We start from the raw sequence: 20705 nt of genomic DNA on the forward strand, positions 1-20705 counted from the left end.
GCGTTTTGAAGGCCATGAGGGCTTTACTGATGAGCCTGATCTCGTTGTCCTCCAGCCGGGCGCTTAGAAGGCACAGATGGAGAGGCGCTGAGAGAGAAGATCTGGAGGAAAAGCCCGCTTTCAAGGCCTGCAAAATTAGGCACCGATCCACTGTTTACACAGTTACGTGCCAGTTCAAGACGTATTTTAAGCTCTCGTTCTCAGCAGAGAAATCAATAGCCGGAAACGATCTCTTAGAGGAGCTTCTACTGTAGGACACTTTTAGATTGGCACAGGAACACAGCAAGTCGGGAAAGTAGCCTGCTTACTTCCCACTTCTGTTTTTATTTTCATTGGCTTAGCCGAGCAGTTGCATGTGTGGGTTTAAAAGAGATGTGTGTGGCACTGCTTGATTTCTGTCATGAAAAACATGCTTTGGAGTACTAATCATGGTCTTTTGATGCACGCTGTGCTTCATGTGTGTTTGATATGTGCTTCTCCCTGGTTGCCGCCTTCAGATGTGAGGTGGGATTATAGGTGAGCGCCAGGAAGAGGTTAGAGAAGGGTTACGTTCAAATCGTTTCCCCAGGTCTCTTGCAGTTTACTAAAGCCATGAGACTGTCTGAGGGTCTCACTCTTGCTAAGTAATATTTAAGGCACAGGCTAAGTCTTTATCTCTGTTTGTTAGTGCTATATCTAGTGAGCTGCTTTCTGTCTACATAGTCAGCTGTCTTCTAAGACAACGTCTTAACTGCCATGGAATCTTGTTATTAACCAGTTTAGAGCTTTCTATGTAGTGTACACCATAGCAATAGCACTGCACGATAATTTCAATACCGCTTTTGTTAGCATGCTGCTAAGCTAACACTGTGTAAAAATGCTTAGCACTCACAAATTTACAGCCAAATTGTTGATTTTTATTTATACTGAACTATTTTTATTTAGATTTATCAGCATTGACTTAAAATTAAGTTTATTATCAACATTCAACATCATCATATTTATTTTATTTTTACTTAGCTTGTTGAAATGCGTTCTAGGATTAACTTCTTTAGAATTTCACTGAAACTAGGTATCTAACTAGTCTTTCTCTATTACTCTTCATTAATAATAAAAAAATATATATATATTTTTGGTCAAATTATGCAGCCCTACAAACAAATCTAATGAAAATTAACCATTTTCTACATATAAACTAAAAAAAACATGGTTGCTAGTTAAACTATTGTAACTACAAATTAACCACGGTTTTACTACATAAAAATCCATGGTTATATTCATTAAACCTTGATAACCACAAATTAACAATGGTTTACTCTAACCATAGTTTAATCATGGAATTTGTAGTAAAACCGTTGTTATACAAATTGTAGTCAATACACCAAAAAGCCATGGTTACTACACTTTTACTATAATAAAACCATGGTTAATTTTCAGAAGAGACACTTAGCAAACCTGGCACATTTTTTTTGTTTGTTTGTTTTAATTGCATTTTAAATTTCATATCCCCCCCAAATTATATTGCCCTAACTAGCATTCTTGAAAATGCTGCCTCTTTAAGCAGCTCAGTGTGTTTTGGAACACAGGAAATCTCTTCTCCCTTCAAGAAGCTCAGTGATGTTAATTTTGTTTCTCATTATTTTGTTCTTATTTGTTCATATCATATTGGAAAAGAAAGTTATTTTTACTGAGAGGGACGTATTTGATTTATCTGAAGGCAGTATGATAGCTGTTTGTGTGCGATATTAAATGTATCTGAGTGTCTGTAATATTATTTGGAAACGATAGCATCTAATCCAGGAATAAATTACTGCGGTGACAACACCTTGTGTAGCATGGGTAGGGGCGCACAGACACACACACATTCTTAAAACAAACACTAAAGATGGAGGGGTTCTCATTTATATCTACATACATGTCCAAAGGCATACTCACAAAAAAACAGTCAAAAACAAGTAATCTTCTATACACACACACTCACATACACCGACCAGCATGCACCTGCAAACATTTGCCGTCACCCTGTCATTTTACCTCTCACACAATACTGAGTGTGCCTGAAGGGCTGCCCTTTATTTTGACATGTCTTTAATCTTAGTGTGAAAGTGCAAACACATCACGTTTACTCCTCTAGCATTTCTCAACCCTCAGCTATGGAGACCAAGCATACAAATGTGAAGCATGTTGTGCATTTGTTTATAAAAACAGTTAAACTAAAAACATATTTTGATTATATCAACATTTACTCATTCTCATGTCATGCCAAATCCGTTTGACTTTCTGTAGAACACAAAAAAAGATTTTAGGCACAGTGTTCACAGGTGCATTGTTCAAACTCCATTGTATGGAAAAGAGCAGTGTGAACACTCTGCTTAACATCTGCTTTTTTATATACAGAAGAAAGAACGTCACTCAGGTTTGGAATGAAAAGGATTGTCATTGCTTTTACAGAATCTCCCCTAGAAACCTCCTCCATCTTTTTTGTGCATTAATGTTTTACCTTTTCTATAAATATTCCTCCTGATTGGGCAAAATTAAGCCTTATTTGACAAAAGGTTCTCCTCTAGAGGACGGTGAGCTGTGCTGGTTCACCGCTGACCCACTTCTTCTTTCTCGCTCTCCTCTTTCTCTTTCCCTCTATGTTGGCATCAAAAACAGGGCTTGTGCTCAGTCCCACTGTCCCTCGGCCCTCTGTCTACTAACTGCAGCAGTTAATGAACTTACTGTGGAACTACTGTGGCACCACTGAGAGTCTCAGCTTCTCTCTTTCATGTTCATATTTCATATCTGTGCTGTAGCCCAGCACACTGAATTATTAACTAGAGCTCTCCCTTTTCTGAGATGATGCTTTGTGTTTTACTTGTCTGTCTTTTTTTTGCCTTCTGTCTGTTGTTGAGGGAGGCTTGGTTAGTGATGCATGAAATGAGATGTGAGTAGTTAGTGTTCTGATTGGATGCTCTAATGGGCTGCATGTTTACAACTGCAAAGTCAGAGTGCATATCTGTTTAGCAAGCAGTTCATAGAACATTTTCTCAGACCATCAGATGTTATTGGTTGGGGAAAAAGATTGTGTTTTGTGTCCAAAATAAACTTTTTCTAATAAAACATAGGTCACATACCCACTGCAGTGGTTATGGGTGTGAAATCCACATTTAAATGCAGGAGTGGATCTATTAAAATATTCTATCGTATGTGAACAGAAAACTGGAGTCACTTAAAAACCTGAAATTTTTGATATAGAGATAATCATAGCAACGGGTTGGTATCTCACAGGTGTAAAAGAGGAATGATATTTCACATGAATACTGCAGTGGTTATGGATGTGAAAACTGCAATTAAATGCAAGAGTGAATCCATTAAACTAATGTACCGTGTGTGAAAAGAAAACTGGAGTCACTCCAGATCCTGAAATGTTTGATATAGAGATAATCATAGCAGCATTTTGGTGTCTCACATGTGTAAACGCGGAACATGGATGGTGGTGGCAATTTAAATGGAGGATCCGGATGTCACTCTTTAAATAGTTAAAACACCATGTGTGGAGAATCCTGATTAAGCACTGGGAAGTGGAATGACATCTGGATTTATCAACCTTTACTCTTTCACTTCCTCCTTGTCTTTCCCATCTTCATCTGAGTAGAATGATGACTTGTTTCTCTGCTTTTTGGGGCAGATCTTAACCTGGAGAGCCCCTGCCTGAAGAAGACCTGCGAGTTCGGAGCCATTTGCGTGGTTAAGAACAGCGAGCCTGTTTGCGAATGCTCAGACGCTTGTCCGCAGGACCAAGACCCTGTTTGCGGCAGCGACGAGCACACTTACAGCAGCTCATGCCAAATGAAGGCCATGGGATGTGCCCTTCAGAAACAGATACAGATGCAGCACAAAGGACCATGTGGTGAGTCCACACACATACACACACACGCATTGATGCCACTCACTCCCTCACTGCCTTTTATCCCCGTCCACCCCCTGCACTTAAGCACTCCACCGATATTTCGAGAGAGGACTGTAATTTTCTTCCTCCGCAACATTTTTTTTGAAACTATGCACTTAAGTTAGAATTAAAGAGGGCAGCATCCTTCACAGTAATTGTTTGCATGAGTCATGGGTTTTTTGTCTGGCTTTTGTAAGCACGCTCCAGATAAGTCTGAAGAGGTCTGTTCGCCCTCCAAACAAACGCATGTTTATGTGTGTTCTTCACAAAAGGCTTGTAAATAATTTTCGATGGCTGTCTTTATGCTTGGGAGGGGAATATTAAAGGTGCTTTTTCTGCTAAACTTGGAGCCCTTTGTAAAGCCAGTCCCTTTCAGTGTCAGCTTAAGTTCAGAGAGAGTGAGGTGGAGCTATTGTGTCGACAGAAGTGTCATGTGTTTGCAGTTTATACATGTGTGTGTATTGGCTCTGCCTCCAGTGAAGAGTTAGAAATGGATGCATTTGGTAGCAGCAGAATTCATCTCAGATTGCTATAGGCCACGGTTGCCCTTTATTGCAGTGCCGCCTATCATGCTATATATGTTGCCAGATAGCAAATGACAAATGAGAGTGATATCTCTCTCCTCACAGGCTTCTAGAACATAAGCTTAACTACCCACAGATATTTAATCCACAGAAACAGGTGTGGTTGGGGCCAAACAAGTCAGTTGTCATGCATACATGGTGAAATCTTAAAACTGATGATTCAGGACTAGAAATAGAGGATTTTAGAAATGCTTGAGCTTGACAGATTTGTTTTGAAATGGCAAGCTTGATGTTCTATGTGTAGAAGGTAATAATAGGCTTGACACAATCATAGAAAACCTGTAAATAAAAGATAATGGTAACAGTTTAGTATAGGGACCAGTTCTCACTATTAACTAGTTGCTTATTTGCATGCCTGTTATTAACATATTGGCTCTTTATTATACTTATAAAGCACATATTCTGCATAACCATATTCTGCATTCCTAATCCTACCCAATAAAACTTAACAACAACCTTACTAACTATTAACTATTAATAAGCAGCACATTAGCAGTTTATTGAGGCAAAAGTCATAGTTAACAATGGTTAGTTAATAGCAAGAATCTGACCTTAAAATAAAGTGTGTCCAGGATCATTTGACCCCCCCCCCCCCCCCCCCCCCCAAAAAAAAATATATATATATATATATATATATATATATCGAAAGCAATAAACTTAAAAATATATATTTAGATAAAAAATTATTTGCTTTATATACTTTATATTTATAATTACATAAGGTCAATCATGGGAACCCCTTATATTATATATATATAATTAGAAATATGTAATTAGAAAGTAATTTTTTTTTAAATATTGAATTTATTTTATTTTATTTTACAAGCTTTATCAAATGTATTAAAATGTTTACAGTTTCATTCATTCATTGAGAAAAAACTGAAAACTAATCCAGTAAAAATTGTGGTGGTTGGTAGATGGTCCAGTTTTGTTTGGTCCAGTCTAGATGGTTAATCAGCTGAACTGCGAAATTGTGTGACTGGTTTAGACCTGCTAGATCATGCTGGACAAGCAATTTAGAGATATAGACCATCTTTTATCCAGCTGTTGTATTCTATAAACAAGCTTAACCACCCTGAACAGGATTGACCTGGTTTTTCCAGCTGGAAATAATCATTGTAGTTTGAAATTAATCCACCCATTACAGCATAACAGCAGTGTTGATGGGTCCGGCCCCTCTCTGGAGCAGGTGTCAATGGAAAGGGGCAATAAAAAGCGGCTGCAAACAGCTAACCACACAGAAGGAAATGTTGTTCATTTAGTGCTGTGTACACAGCCACACTCTCCACCACAAGTGAATTCTATTATTATCACCGTTAATTATCCAGGCCCATTCAGACCACAGCCTCTGCCTCACTAAGACCCCAGCTGTGTTTGTGTGTATTTGTTCGTGAAAGCTTGTATGTGAGTCGCTGTTGGTAGCAATGCACCCACATGAGTGGGTGTATTATGTGCTCATGGACAAATTTCATTTCATTTTCTTCACTCCGCATAGAGGGGAGACTCATAAATGCCCTTATCTTTATAGTTCAGGTGAAGTCTGATAGAGATATGACTGACGTTGTTTATTATTCTGATTTTTCCCTCACATCTGAGTGGCGGCTGACCTTGTCGCACAGCTACAGGTAAGCGTGCGGTTGTAATGGAGTATTTGATATCTGCTCCTCTGAGAACCAATACGTATATGTTTATATGCAAGGAAATGAAAGAACAGCCAACGAGTCAGCAGCAAATAAGCACTTTTTGCTGGTGATTGAAATGTTACTGGCCACAGTTGGGGAATATAGGTTGCCTGCAAGACACTGAGCTGGAAGCGGAAGAAAAATCATCAGGCTGTGGAAGGAGAGAGAGGGCAGTAAATAAAAAATAGGAGATGGAGCAGACTGATAGAGCCGGTGCCCTTGCCCAAGCACCAATCGCCAGGGAGTTTTTACGGCTATTCACAAAAACTGCTGTTCTGTACCTGACATTAACAATGTTCCTTCCTTTCTCTGGGCAAAAGAAAGCAGTTTACCACTTACCTTTAAAGGAATTGTTCACCCAAAAATGAAACTTTTGTCATCACAAAACCTGTATGACTTTTTCCTTAGAATGAAACTGAATTCTGAACATTTAAACCATTATGAATAAGTTCTGAAAACACCCATTCTAGCTTTCCTGCACTGAAAAAAGTTTGACGTAGAAACAATTTTCACGCAGAAATTGTTAGTATTTCTCAATTAATGACAAATGCAAGTAACACATTGGGTTAAAGTTGAAATTTTAAAGTAGAAAGACCTAAATGGTATTTTCTTGAAAATCATACTCCAATAATTTCCAAATCTTTTTCTTCCCCTACAAAATCTACATTACATTACTATACAAAATGTACATCTATTTTTCTACAAAATCTACATTTTTATTATAATGGAATTTAATTCTGAACATTTGAACCATTATTCACCCAAAAAATTATGAAAACATTCGTTCTAGCTTTCCCAAACGGAAAAAAGTTAATGTACAAACAATTTTCACTGAGAAATTGGTAGTATTTCACAATTAATGACAATAAGCAAATAACATATTGAATTAAAGTTAAAAAAAATATTACTAAAAAAATAAATTACAGAAATAGTGATGATGTTCTGAATTGATTGATCCAAACCGAATGATTCGTTTGCATATCAGGCTGATTCAGTTCTCAATGACTCAATGACTCAGCTCAACAATGCCTTAAATTTCAGTCTTTTTCAACACAAAGCTGTCGTATGAAGACATGTATTTGACACCCAAATGGTACAAACCTTTTTTATACCTTTATGATACTTTTGTGGTGATTTTGTGCTCTTCTTGAAGACGTAGACATGTGGAGGCGTGTTTGAATGAGCCGTTTTAGTGGGGTTTGGCCGAGTCTTAACTTATATAAAGAATATCTCTTTGGTTTTGAGACTTTAGTCTTTGCAACTTCAGGGATCTTATCTATGCACAAACAGCTTGTAACACTCAAAAGAGAAAGGAAAACTTGAAATCTCATCATATGACCCCTTTAGTAAGTTTTATGTATAATATATAATTTATTATAAAATATTAAAATGCAATTATTATATGTAATATAATTGTTTAATAATATGTGATTTTCATTACATGAAATTAACAATTATATATATATATATATATATATATATATACTGTATACTGTATGTAATTTTTTTTTTTTTTTTTTATAATACTTTATAATAGGGAACACTTATTCACTATTAACTACGACTTTTCCCTCAATAAATTCCTAATTTTCTGCTTATTAATAGTTAGTAAGGTAGTTGTTAAGTTTAGGCATTGGGTAGGATTAGGGATGTAGAATAAGGTCATGTAGAATAAGGCATTAACCCTCTGGGCCCTGAGGGTGTTTTGGGGGCCTGGAGAACTTTCGACATGCCCTGACATTTGTGCTTTTTTCAGTTGCTTATAAAAATATAAATGGCTAAAGTCTAATAACACTGTAAACAGCACAAACTGGGCTACAATGTTATGTTAGCAGCATTTGTGTACATGATTGTGTTTTTGAGAAAACAACGTTTATGCGTGGTTAGTGAAAAACTAAAATTTTGAAGTCACTGAAATAAGACCATAAAACACATACAGAACAATTGTTTACAAGACTTTTGAGAACCAGATCTTGTAGGCTAGAATATTTACTTCACAATTATGTGAAAATTATTCAGCTTACTCATTCACAGAAAACAATATATTGATTTAAATGTTTAAAGACATGTTTTGTGATCTAAAGCCAAAATGCGAGGGAGTGGTAATGGGCTTGAATATTAAGTGGTTCTCACCTGAGAGACAAAGGGCCCTCCCCTAAAGCTGCTAATGGGCCATCAGTGTGACTGTGACTGAGGCAGGTAAGAGAGTGTGAGGAGACTAAAAAAATGGGGTTTTTAAATGATTTTTATTTTATTTACAACACAGTATAATCAAAACATACATAATGAGGGTCAAAGACACATTATTGTGCACACTGATCTAACCACAGAGATGTGAACAGACTTTGAGTCGTTCCTGCAACAGATTCTGTTCAACAAGTGAAACAGATAAATCATACCTGATATTTACGTGTTATTTAAGTGTTTCTGCTACTTTCCATGGATTCAAGTAGAAACTGTTGAACTTCTGATGTTGGTGAAGCGCTCTCAGAGGAAAACAGTTGGAAGAGACTGTAAGTCAGCAGGATTCATCATCTGTGGTGCAGGTGTCTGATTCAATAAAATACAAACAACCAAAAAAAGAGAAAAAACATTTGTGAGCATGTTTATATCAGGAGCATCTATATATATATATATATATATATATATATATATATATATATATATATATATATATATATATAGGTTTTGTAGTCATAGACTCATTCATGCTTTGTATTATCGTAAAAAAAAGAGACATTTTATTTTTGAGAAACTAATTATTGTTTAGCATGCAATTATACTCTATTTTTGAACAGAGTAGGCTATTAATCATAAACATGTTCTAAACATACTTAGACTCGTAGCATTCATCATGTTACAGTGTACTCTCATATTACTTTTATTGTTTTATATGGAGCAAGAAAACATACTAGCGCCGTAAGAAATTTAAATACAATGAATTGCCCATCATATTCACAATGTTTTACTGGATTTCAAACATTTTAGTCAGGAATTATAGTTTGGGGAAAACCCAACTATGATTTTGTAGTTATATAGCCATCCTGAACATCATGTATGATTTTATAGTATAGAGGATATGATTCTGCAGTCATAGACTCACTCATGCTTTATACTATAAAAGGATGAACTTTGCACTATAAAAAATATATTTTATATCTGAGAACTAATTAGGCCACGTGGGGAAGTCGTGGCCTAATGGTTAGAGAGTTGGACTCGTGATCCAAAGGTTGCGGGTTCGAGTCTCCGGCCGGCAGGAATTGTAGGTGGGGGGAGTGAATGTCCAGCGCTCTCTCTACCCTCAATACCACGACTGAGGTGCCCTTGAGCAAGGCACCGAACCCCCAACTGCTCCCCGGGCGCTGCAGCATAAAATGGCTGCCCACTGCTCTGGGTGTATGTTCACGGTGTGTGTGTGTTCACTGCTGTGTGTGTGCACGTTGGATGGGTTAAATGCAGAGCACGAATTCCGAGTATGGGTCACCATACTTGGCTGAATGTCACTTCACTAATGTCACTAATTGTTATCGTTTAGCACGCTATTAAAATATATTTGTGAACAGATATTATTAATAATAAACATGGTCTAAACATTCTGAGATGCGTAGCATTTATCGTGTTGTAATTTAGGAACAACCCATCTAGTAATGTGTTCAAGTTTATGTCACAATAACACGTTAACTAATGCAAAACATAAACATTACTTACTTATTCATCAAACTCTTGAGGAAATCCAGCCTTTACTCAGCGTGTCTTCTTCCAGAAAGTAACAGTAGCAGCGATGAACTCTTCACTGACGCTTTGTTTATGCTCCGCGCGCGCGGGTCACGTGGTTATTTGCATGTGAACGCGAGGGGGCGGGATCTCATTAAAAATAATGAGTTAGACGGGACAGACTGAACATTGTGTTGGTTTCATACGGATTACTTCATCACAGAATATTTGTTTTCGATATGACTTACTTCATTTGAAAGTGGACACTTCAAGCTTTCTATAGAGATAACTCTCATGTCTGTGTGTTGAGTATTCGCTGAGTTTCACTTCATTTTAGTGACGCATTTCTGAAAACAGATCGCGGAGACGGAGAAGACAGAGAGCGCACCCTGTTTGTTTTCTTTATTCTTCAAAAGCACAACGTTTAGTTGTTATTATGAGTGTATACAAATAAAAGAAGACCCCTTACAGATTCGAATGGTGTATTGCTCTTATCTGAACGATCAAAAATGGCAGAGTAACTCAAGCTCATTTCTGCCTTATCAGGAAAATCTGCCCCAAAACGCGTATTCGCGTTTGTCGGGCTCAGAGGGTTAATATGTGCTTAATTACTACTAATAAATGGCTAATACCTGTATTCTAGTAATATGCATACTAATAAGCAACTAGTTAAGAGACCCTAAAATAGTGGGGGGGGTTTTTACACACACAATATATATATGCCACAGCATCTCAATAGGATTCAGGTCAGGACTTTGACTAGGCCACTCCAAAGTCTTCATTTTGTTTTTCTTCAGCCATTCAGAGGTGGATTTGCTGGTGTGTTTTGGATCACTGTCCTGCTGCAGAACCCAAGTTCGCTTCAGCTTGAGGTCACGAACAGATGGCCGGACATTGTCCTTCAGGATTTTTTGGTAGACAGCTGAATTTATGGTTCCATTTATCACAGCAAGTCTTCCAGGTCCTGAAGCAGCAAAACAGCCCCAGACCATCACACTACCACCACCATATTTTACTGTTGGTATGATGCTCTTTTTCTGAAATGCTGTGTTACTTTTACGCCAGATGTAATGGGACACACACCTTCCAAAAAGTTCAACTTTTGTCTCGTCAGTCCACAGAGTATTTTCCCAAAAGTCTTGGGGATCATCAAGATGTTTTCTGGCAAAACTGAGACGAGCCTTTATGTTCTTTTTGCTCAGCAGCGGTTTTCGTCTTGGAACTCTGCCATGCAGGCCATTTTTTCCCAGTCTCTTTCTTATGGTGGAGTCATGAACACTGACCTTAACTGAGGCAAGTGAGGCCTGCAATTCTTTAGATGTTGTTGTGGGGTCTTTTGTGACCTCTTGGATGAGTCGTCGCTGAACTCTTGGGGTAATTTTGGTCGGCCGGCCACTCCTGGGAAGGTTCACCACTGTTCCATGTTTTCGACATGATGTGTAGCTTTTGAGGATCTTTTGGTCTACTTCACTTTGTCAGGCAGGTCCTATTTAAGTGATTTCTTGATTGCGAACAGGTGTGGCAGTAATCAGGCCTGGGTGTGGCTAGAGAACTGAACTCAGGAGTTGTGTTTTAATGGAGGGGGCGGCAAACTCTTTTTCACACAGGGCCATGTGGGTTTGGATTTTGTTTTCCCTTCATAAAAAAACCCTTCATTTATAAACTGCAGGTTGTGTTTACTTGTGTTATCTTTGATTAATATTTAAATTTGTTTGGTGATCTGAAACATTAAAGTGTGACAAACATGCAAAAAAAATAAAAATCAGGAAACACAAGTGAAAACACTTTTTCACACCACTGTATATATATATATATATATAATATGTTTCTTTTTTATTTATTTTTTTAAATCATGTATTTAATTCCATATTTTTATATTAACATGAGTTGCATGCTTTTAATATATATATATATATATATATATATATATATATATATATATGTATATTCTATCATATTAATATTAGAATTAATTACTTTGTATAAAATAGCTTAATTTGGGGGTTTTCCTCAGTAAATATTGACATGTGGTTAATTAAATGCAATGTCATGTCAGGGGGGCTGTAACTGTGTCTGAAGGCACAACATCAGTTGAAATGGATGACGTTATAAGATGATCTGCTGTGCCTGCATGTAAACAGAGCAGTGTTGCTCCCATCTGCACAATGGAAGGATGCTTTAGCCCAGACTTTGCAGAGAGATTTTAATAAAGCGGACAGGCGGCCGGGCAGCTGAGGCTGATCCTATTGAGCGATGGTATGAATCTGTAGCCTGAATCTCTCCGTTGACGTCACACTTCCTTTTCAGCAGATGAGTCCTGCACCAACTGCTCGTTTGGCGCGATTTGCGATGCTCAGACTGGCCGGTGCGTGTGCCCCAAAGGGTGTTTGGAAACACTGCAGCCCGTGTGCGGCAGCGACGGGGTGACGTACGAGAACGAGTGCAAGCTGAATGTGGAAGCCTGCACTAAGCAGCTGGATCTCAGAGTGGTGGCCCATGGAGAATGTAGTGAGTACAGAAAAACACCAATCAATTCATCCATCACCTTCATACATGTTCACTCATCAGTCTGCGTTTGCTGCAAAAAAAATCATTTTCTGTAGTATTTTTGTTTTGATTTCCTGTAAAAGTTTCTTTAATTTACAATATTGTGACAAATATTACTTTTTTCTGATGTATATTGAACTAAGGTTATCTGTTTTGTTTGTTTATGCATAAATCCCATGTTTTTTAGAATTATGCTTTAAGCAAGAAAATTTACAATTTAGGAAGAAAAATAAACTTAATTCAAGATAAATTTTCTCTGAAAAACTCTTATGCAGTTTTACTTTTCAAGCAAATTATGTTTTGTTTTGTTTGTTTTTTTAAATTGTTGAATTATGTGGTACTAGAAAACAAGACAAAATACTGATGAAGAAAATGTTTTGCAGTGCCGTTTTCTTGTCAAAACACAAGAAACTGTTTTAGCACTGATTCCAAATCATGCATGCTACATGATTTTACGTGGTGCTTTTTTACATAGCAGAATCCCATGTGAATGCCTTTGGAGTTTCAGGAGGACGTTTATTGAGGTGTCAGCATGTTTCTTGCATCTCTTTGTGTCTCAACTATCCTATCCTGTGATTTGTGCGTGTTGCGTGTGTGTGATCAGAAACCTGTGGCAGCACTGTGTGTAGCTGGGGAGCGCGGTGCGTGCAGAACAAGTGTGAGTGTCAGCAGTGCACAGGTCAGCCGGTGAAACTCATGTGCGGCAGCGACGGCAACACTTACAACAACGACTGTGAGCTGCGGCTGGCCTCCTGCAAGAAACAGAGGAAGATTGAGGTGGCCAAACTTGGCGTCTGTGATGAAGGTGGGTTTATGTGTTCATGTATGCGATAAGATAAGTGAGCAGTTGAACTCCCTGTTATTTGCTGATTTTCACAGTTGTATTCAGGGCTAGCTAAGTTAATGCATTCACTCCAAACAGTTTATTGCGGCCAATTTAACCTCCTTGCATCGACTGCACTTAGTGACCCGTCATATTTGAAGCATGAAATGCAGGCATCAGTATGCGCCTTGTGTTCTCTATCTTTTCGCCGTAGGTCCCTGTTGTGTCAGTGTTTGAGATTCGGCTTTATTCTAAGCTGTTTTGATGCAGTTATAGATGGTACCATGCTTTCTACTTGTACTAACATTTAAAAGTACATATGTATATATGTAATATTCACAATATATGCGCAATAAAACACACACACACATGAATATGCTAATGAGGCGCATTGGAGTGATGTCAACTCCCCTCTTGTTGACTGATTGGCTAGAGATGGAGCTGTCAATCTAGAACTAGTGGACCAATGATGATGCTTAAACCCACCTTTACATGAAACTGCAACATTTGGAAAAGCAAGCACTAAAGGTGGAAGCAAAAGCAAAGTGAACATTATCATAAGAATACAAAAATTCAAATATGAGCAGAAAATGTCAGAGCACAAAAAACTGAAAAATATAAAAGGAAAACATGATTTTGTGTGCAAGTCAAATAATTTTGCATTAATATTTCAGTTTTGTTCAATATGTTTTAAATGTTTAAAGTTTTGATTTATGCTTATAATTTTTTTTAAATGCGTTACATTTTTTATTTTTGCTTATTAGTTTTTCGATCTATGACCATTGTTTTCTATTCTGAAAACGTTGCTTTAGTTTTTACATTTTGTGCAATATATTTTTACTTTTATTTTTACATTTTGGTTTCACGCTTATAATTGTTTTATGCGTGACTGCAATGCTTTTGGCAGAAAATTGATCCCATAAAGAATCACTGAGATTTTAAAATAAATATTTAATATATTTATTTAATATTAATTAAGTATCATTTTTGCATGTTCATGGTTCTCTGACATTGGTTAATGGTCACATGACATGCAGGTAAACAAATAACATATTTCATTTTTTTTTGTGAAAAAGTGTTTTATTTTGATTTATGTCATTTTAAAATGATTTATTTTAATTTTACATTTTTATGATTTAATTAATTATTAGCTTTTCATTAAACTCACAAACCCACTGCAGTTCCTTTACGATCCCCAGTTTGGGAAACCTTGATGTAATTAAATGTTTAATGCACTTCATGTTGTTAATTACAACAAACAATATATTTTTTTTTACTCTTTGTATTTTTACATCAATGTGGTACAAGATGATAAATGAGAAGTAATCTAAATGTAATCAAACAGTAGTCTTATTATATTACCTAAAATGTGTAATGCAGTGCATTACGTTACAAACTACAATTTTTGTCATGTAAATTGAAATCATTAACAGACATACAACTTAATCTAGAAAGTACTCTACCCAGCTCTGTATATACAACCTGAATTTCAGAAATGTTGGGACGTTTTTTAAATTTGAATAAAAATGTAATTTTTTTCACAAAAAACATAGATAACATAACAAATGTTTAAACATTTCAAATTTGATGCCTGCTACAGGTCTCAAAATAGTTGGGACTGGGGCATGTTTACCATGGTGTAGCATCTCCTCTTCTTTTCAAAACAGTTTGATGACATCTGGCCATCGAGGTTATAAGTTTCTGTAGTTTTGGTGTTGGAATTTGGTCCCATTCTTGCCTGATATAGGTTTCCAGCTGTTGAAGAATTTGTGGTCATCTTGGACGTATTTGTCGTTTAATGATGTGCCAAATGTTCTCTATATGTGAAAGATCTGGACTGCAGGCAGGCCAATTCAGCACACGGACTCTTCTACTACGAAGCCATGCTGTTCTAATAGCTGCCGTATGTGGTTTTGCATTGTCCTGCTGAAATACACGTTGTCTGGAGGGGAGCATATGTTGCTCTAAAACCTTTATATACCTTTCAGCATTCATAGTGCCTTCCAAAACATGCAAGCTACCCATAACACATGCACTTATGCACCCCATACTATCAGATATGCTGGCTTTTGAACTGAACGCTGATGACACGCTGGAAGGTCAAGTCAAGTCACTATTATTTGTATAGCGCTTTTAACAATGCAAATTGTGTCAAAGCAGCTTTACATCAGCTTGATATAAAGTTGGGTGGCTTTACGTCAGCTTTACAGTTTTTAGACGGGGAAATAGTGTATCGAAATGTGTCATTTTCCTCTGGCCAGACAAAATCACCAGGTTAAATCTAGGCTGCAACAGAGTCAGATTGTGCAAAGGACTCATCTGGTTCCTGTGGTCTTGTCCCGATGGCCGTCTAGGAGACAGGGTCTTCACTGGGGATCAGTATCTGGGGCTCATCTAGTTGTCCTGGTCTCCGCTGGCGTTCAGGGCTGTATAGGTCATCTCTAGGTGCTGATCCACCATCTGATCTGGATACAATCTGGATCTGGGTGGCTACGGTGACCTCGGTATAAGAAAGAAACAGACTAATATTAGCGTAGATGCCATTCTTCTAACGATGTAACAAGTACATCGGGTGTTTTGGGAAGTGTTCTCGCTTCTGGTTGACCTAATTAATGCAGCCTAACAATCCTTTAACAGATTTGAATTATAGAAATGCGATAGTGTATTATGTGTAAACCAGGTTAAAGAGATGGGTCTTTAATCTAGATTTAAACAATGTTAGGTAGATTGTTCCAGAGTTTGGGCACTAAATAGGAAAACGATCTCTCTCCTGCTACAGGTCTCAAAATAGACTCCCTCCTCTTTAAAAAAAGGTCTCCCTCCTCTTTAGCTCGGAGGACATGGCGTCCGTGATTTCCAACAAGAATGTCAAATTGGGACTCGCCAGACCAGAGAACACTTTTCCACTTTGAAACAGTATCCAACAAAGGTCTTCGGCCTTGTCCCTTACGCACAAAGATTTCTCCAGTTTCTCTGAATCTTTTGATGATGTTATGCACTGTAGATGATGAGATTTGCAAAGCCTTTGCAATTTGACATTGAGGAACGTTGTTTTTAAAGTATTCCACAATCTTTTTATTTCAAAGATTGGAGAGCCTCTGCCCATCTTTACTTCTGAGAGACATCCCTTTAATAGCTAATCATGTTACAGACCTGATGCCAATTAACTTAATTAGTTGCTAGATGTTCTCCTAGCTGAATCTTTTCAAAATTTCTTGATTTTTCATCCCTTTTTTGCCCCCGTGCCAACTTTTTTGAGACCTGTAGCAGGCATCAAATTTTAAATGAATAATTTTTCATTTAGTGAATAAAAGTGTAAAATGTAGAGTTTAAACATTTGTTATGTTCTCTATGCTCTATTGTGAATAAAATATTGGCTCATGTGATTTGAAAGTCTTTTAGTTTTCATTTTATTCAAATTTCAAAAATGTCCAAACTGAAATTTCCTGGCTTTTTTCATGATAACAGAGGTCTAGGGACTATGTAACTACCATATAAGTTTCAAATCAGTCAGTCCACAGTAAAGTGCACACAGCCTGCATAAAGTAGCTGTGTTTTTTCACGATCCCTTGTGACTTCCGTAAAAATGTGACATCCGATCTACTCAGTCACCATCCTGAGCACCGCCCACCCTCTTTTTGCCAAACCCCCAGACAACATCACGTCCATACCATTGCTGAGCAACAACACGGAAACATGTCAAAAAGGTTAACTTTAACGGACGAAACCAGATCGGCTGACCTGTAACGTTACACTCACTCAAAGAATGGACGATCTAACAGGATTGTTACTATGAGTGGATCACAGCTAACATGTATAGTAAAGACAAACTCACCCATGTCTATCTAGTAATGATGAAGCTGTAAATACATTTCAATTTCAACGGGCAACTATTTTTACAGCTACGTTATTATTCCAGCCACAATTAATCACAACAATGTATATACAATTACAAATGATTATATATAAATCGTCAGATTGTTGTTTTACACACATGCGCACAGACATTATTTCATACACGACAGTCGTGAGATGCTAGAAATCTTCAGCAAAAGACAAAAAACAACAAAAGACAACACTTTATTGAACCTTTTCTGATAAGAAGCGGGTGCTGCAAATGCGAGCATTTTTGACAATGGTTTCCGTCCAGACCGCTCGTTTTATCGCGTTTAACCACAGCTGTAGTCAGTTTTTTGTCTGGCAGTTGCAGCAGGTATGTGATCAAATTTCTATTTTGAGGTTGTATTACATCGATTCTGGCACCCAACATCACAACAAGATGATATTTTAAGCTCCTTATGAAGTTGAATCTGCGCTGGTTTGTTTTGCTTCCAGCATAGCGCGGTGACGTAATTGTGACGTTGGCCCTACATGACCCTACTTATCTGTGGCTGACCTAGCCGTGCGTCACTCAGGAAACAGAAGAGAGGCTCATGAATATTAATTAGACAGGCCAAATCAACCTGTTTTTACCAAAGCTCATGAGAGAAGAGCTGTAAAAATATATTGAGATGTTTTTTGGTACTTATACCGCGAATATATATTCTTAAGGACATTAAAATCTAAAATAAAACTCCAGAAAGGTGTACAATATGGGACCTTTAAAGGAATTCGGGTTGTAATAAATAGGGCTGTATACCTTAGAGAACCTGGCGATACGATACATACCTCGATACACAGGTCACGATTCGATACGTACCTCGATACAGAGCTGTCTCGATACGATTTGATACAATGTGACACGATTCGATACGATTCAATAAAAATACATGGGCCAGAGCCAATTAGTTAATGCTGAACACATTTACTCAACAAACAGAACTCTGCATTTTTCTTCAATTTATTGAAGACAAAAGTGCATTATAACAAAGTGCATTTTGCTTAAATATTTGCAACTTTAAGTGCTCTGATTAATTGTACACAAATTGTATTAATCTGGAAATTACCACAAGTCAACATTTAACTTTCCAAGGGTACAGTCTGAGCTCACACAAGTACAAAATCTTCTTCTTATTATTCTTAACTTCTTATTAAATCTTCTTATAGTTCTTTTTTGTGACACCATGTACTGCCATAACATATTTCACTATGAAATCACTTAAATGCTACATCTTGCTTTAACATTTTCCATGAGTTTTTTTAAACTCCCAAAGCCCCTAATGGCTGGGCGGAGTATCGATACTAAGGGCTAGAATATCGATACTGTATCTTTTTTTATTATATCGGTATGTATCTAAGAATCGATATTTTGAGCACACCCCTAGTAATAAACTATAATGTACCCTACCACTTTTCTGTATAGTCCTGATGTAATATCTCACTTAAGTCATTCCCAGCAGGCAGTTTGGCAGTAAAAAACAAAAAGTCACACAAGTCTCATCAGACCTTTCTTTCCAGCTCTGTAATCTGTGGAGGAGTTGCTGTTAAAGGCTGCAGGACCTGGGTCTGGTCAATAGATCCTGCCCAGAGGCCAGTGACACCTGCTGTGTCAATTTATTCTCTAGACTAGTCAACACGGCAGCGGCTAAAACACATCAGCCGGCAGGTCTTTGTATTTAGAAGAATAGTGAACGGGGTTTTAAGTTGACGAAAACTGAGCTGTTTTGTCTACCTTACATTTAGCTTTCAAACACCGCACTCCATTTGTGTGATGCCTGGTATGATTTTGCAGTTGTGGGCACAAAATATAGTGTCAAAATAAAAAATTTTCTCAGAGGGGCCAAAAGGGCTGTTTATTTACACAGAGTTGGTTTATTCATTTGTTTAGATCTGGCTTCAATACGCATGTTCATTAGTCATAAGAAAGAAATGGCAGTGTTCTCTCACTCTTTTATTTGGAGGTAATGAAAAATGACAGTGTTCCCTGCGTCTGGCCATAGCGGTGAATTTATCACCTGTTTAATTTCACACTCTGCTAGTCTGAAGTCAGCCTCATTGTAGACACAGACAAAGCGATATGAGAGAACCAAGCATCACCTTGGGGCTGAGGCCCACTTTTAATTGAATATACGTTTACTAAATAGGATTATGCACTGGAAATAGCAACATAATAGCATATGAAGCATCAGTACACGCTCCGGATCACCCACAGGAAGAGAGTTTGGGAGAGGGCAAAAAGGAGAGAGTGTGCAGTCATCCGTTACACACAAGTATCTTCTCATAAAGAACTTCTGCGGGCTGTCAGGATGCCCTATTGCTCTTTATGTTGGCAGCATTACAATTACTCTTAGCTACTGTCCAGGTCTTTCAGTAATGCCTATCTACAGGAGACAAATCACAAGTAAACAGAAAACAACCAACTAGAGCTGGGATTTATAGCTTAAAAAAGGTAACTTTTTTTAGTCAATAAATATGTTGAGATAAAGTTTTTTTTTTTTTTTTTGTTAAATGTTTTGTTCATTTAGAAAAGAAAACAAGCTATTGTAGCCAACTGAATTATTGTTATTATTTTTTGTAAATAATTCTAAAACACAGTAAACATCTAGTAAATGTATCTACACATACATAAAATATGTGAATATCTAATTAATATTATGTAGGCATATTTTCCACAGTATTCTTCATAAAAATTAACACAAAAAACCGAATATTTTATATTTTTATTAATGTTCCCCTCTATAACAATACATAGTATTAATAAGCAATATTTATCTACATGTATTTAAAATAAAAAAAAATCTGAGCACTGAATCAATTGTTGAATCAGTTTTGAATCGAATCAGTTTGAACTGATTTACATGAAATGAATCAAACTTTTTACTACTGAAGTTTAAATCTGAAGAGACTCATGAAAATTTAATCACAATTTAATCAACCTCATGTCCATCCAAACCTTTGACTTTCTTTTTTTTTGTAGAGCATGAAAGACAATATTTTTAGGAAGAATATTTTAGAAATGCCCACACAATGAATGTAAATGGCATCCAAAACTACATTAGACATCACTGACTTTTATTGGGCGTGCAAAAAACATGGAGATATTAATCAATGTATCCTTTTTTGTGTTCTGCAGAAGAAAAAAAAGAAAGTCATACAACATGAGAATGAGTAAACAAGGGTGACTTTTGTTTTTTTGGAGTAAATTATGTTTTTAATGTTCTCAGAGTCATTAAAAGGCATGTGATGCCTTTTATCAAATCAAATCAAATGTCCCAAAAAAGTCACGATATTCACAGTTTTCCTTAATTTTATCACCAGTAAAGTCATTGCACGTACAGTATATTGTGAATATTTTAGTTATTGCCCAATCCTACAACTAACCATCTAGCCGATCTTGAAGGCCAAAGGTTGTGTTTGTGTGTGTGTGTGTGTGTGTGTGTGTATGTATGTATGTGTAGATGTATACCCATAGTTTGAGATACAGAGGTCAACAACTTGTGATGAATGTGAATGTTGACTCTTGAGGGGAGAAATGAAAAAGAGTGAGGAAGAGAGAGGTAGAC

The 20705-nt window shown here is 37.0% G+C and overlaps 1 protein-coding gene across 4 annotated transcripts in view; it reads left to right on the forward strand.

Annotated features, from left to right (window-relative positions):
• LOC306860844 (agrin-like) overlaps nt 1-20705 on the forward strand; it is a 262672-nt gene that overhangs the window by 182396 nt on the left and 59571 nt on the right. For all 4 annotated transcript variants that reach the window (XM_079402799.1, XM_079402800.1, XM_079402802.1 and 1 more), the window contains 3 exons: nt 3653-3874; nt 12201-12401; nt 13045-13245. In XM_079402799.1, the coding sequence (XP_079258925.1) occupies nt 3653-3874; nt 12201-12401; nt 13045-13245 (624 nt within the window). The remainder of the gene's footprint in view (nt 1-3652; nt 3875-12200; nt 12402-13044; nt 13246-20705) is intronic.

Source organism: Barbus barbus (assembly GCF_936440315.1).
Source record: "Barbus barbus genome assembly, chromosome: 41".
In the NCBI taxonomy this organism is placed as follows: domain Eukaryota; kingdom Metazoa; phylum Chordata; class Actinopteri; order Cypriniformes; family Cyprinidae; genus Barbus; species Barbus barbus.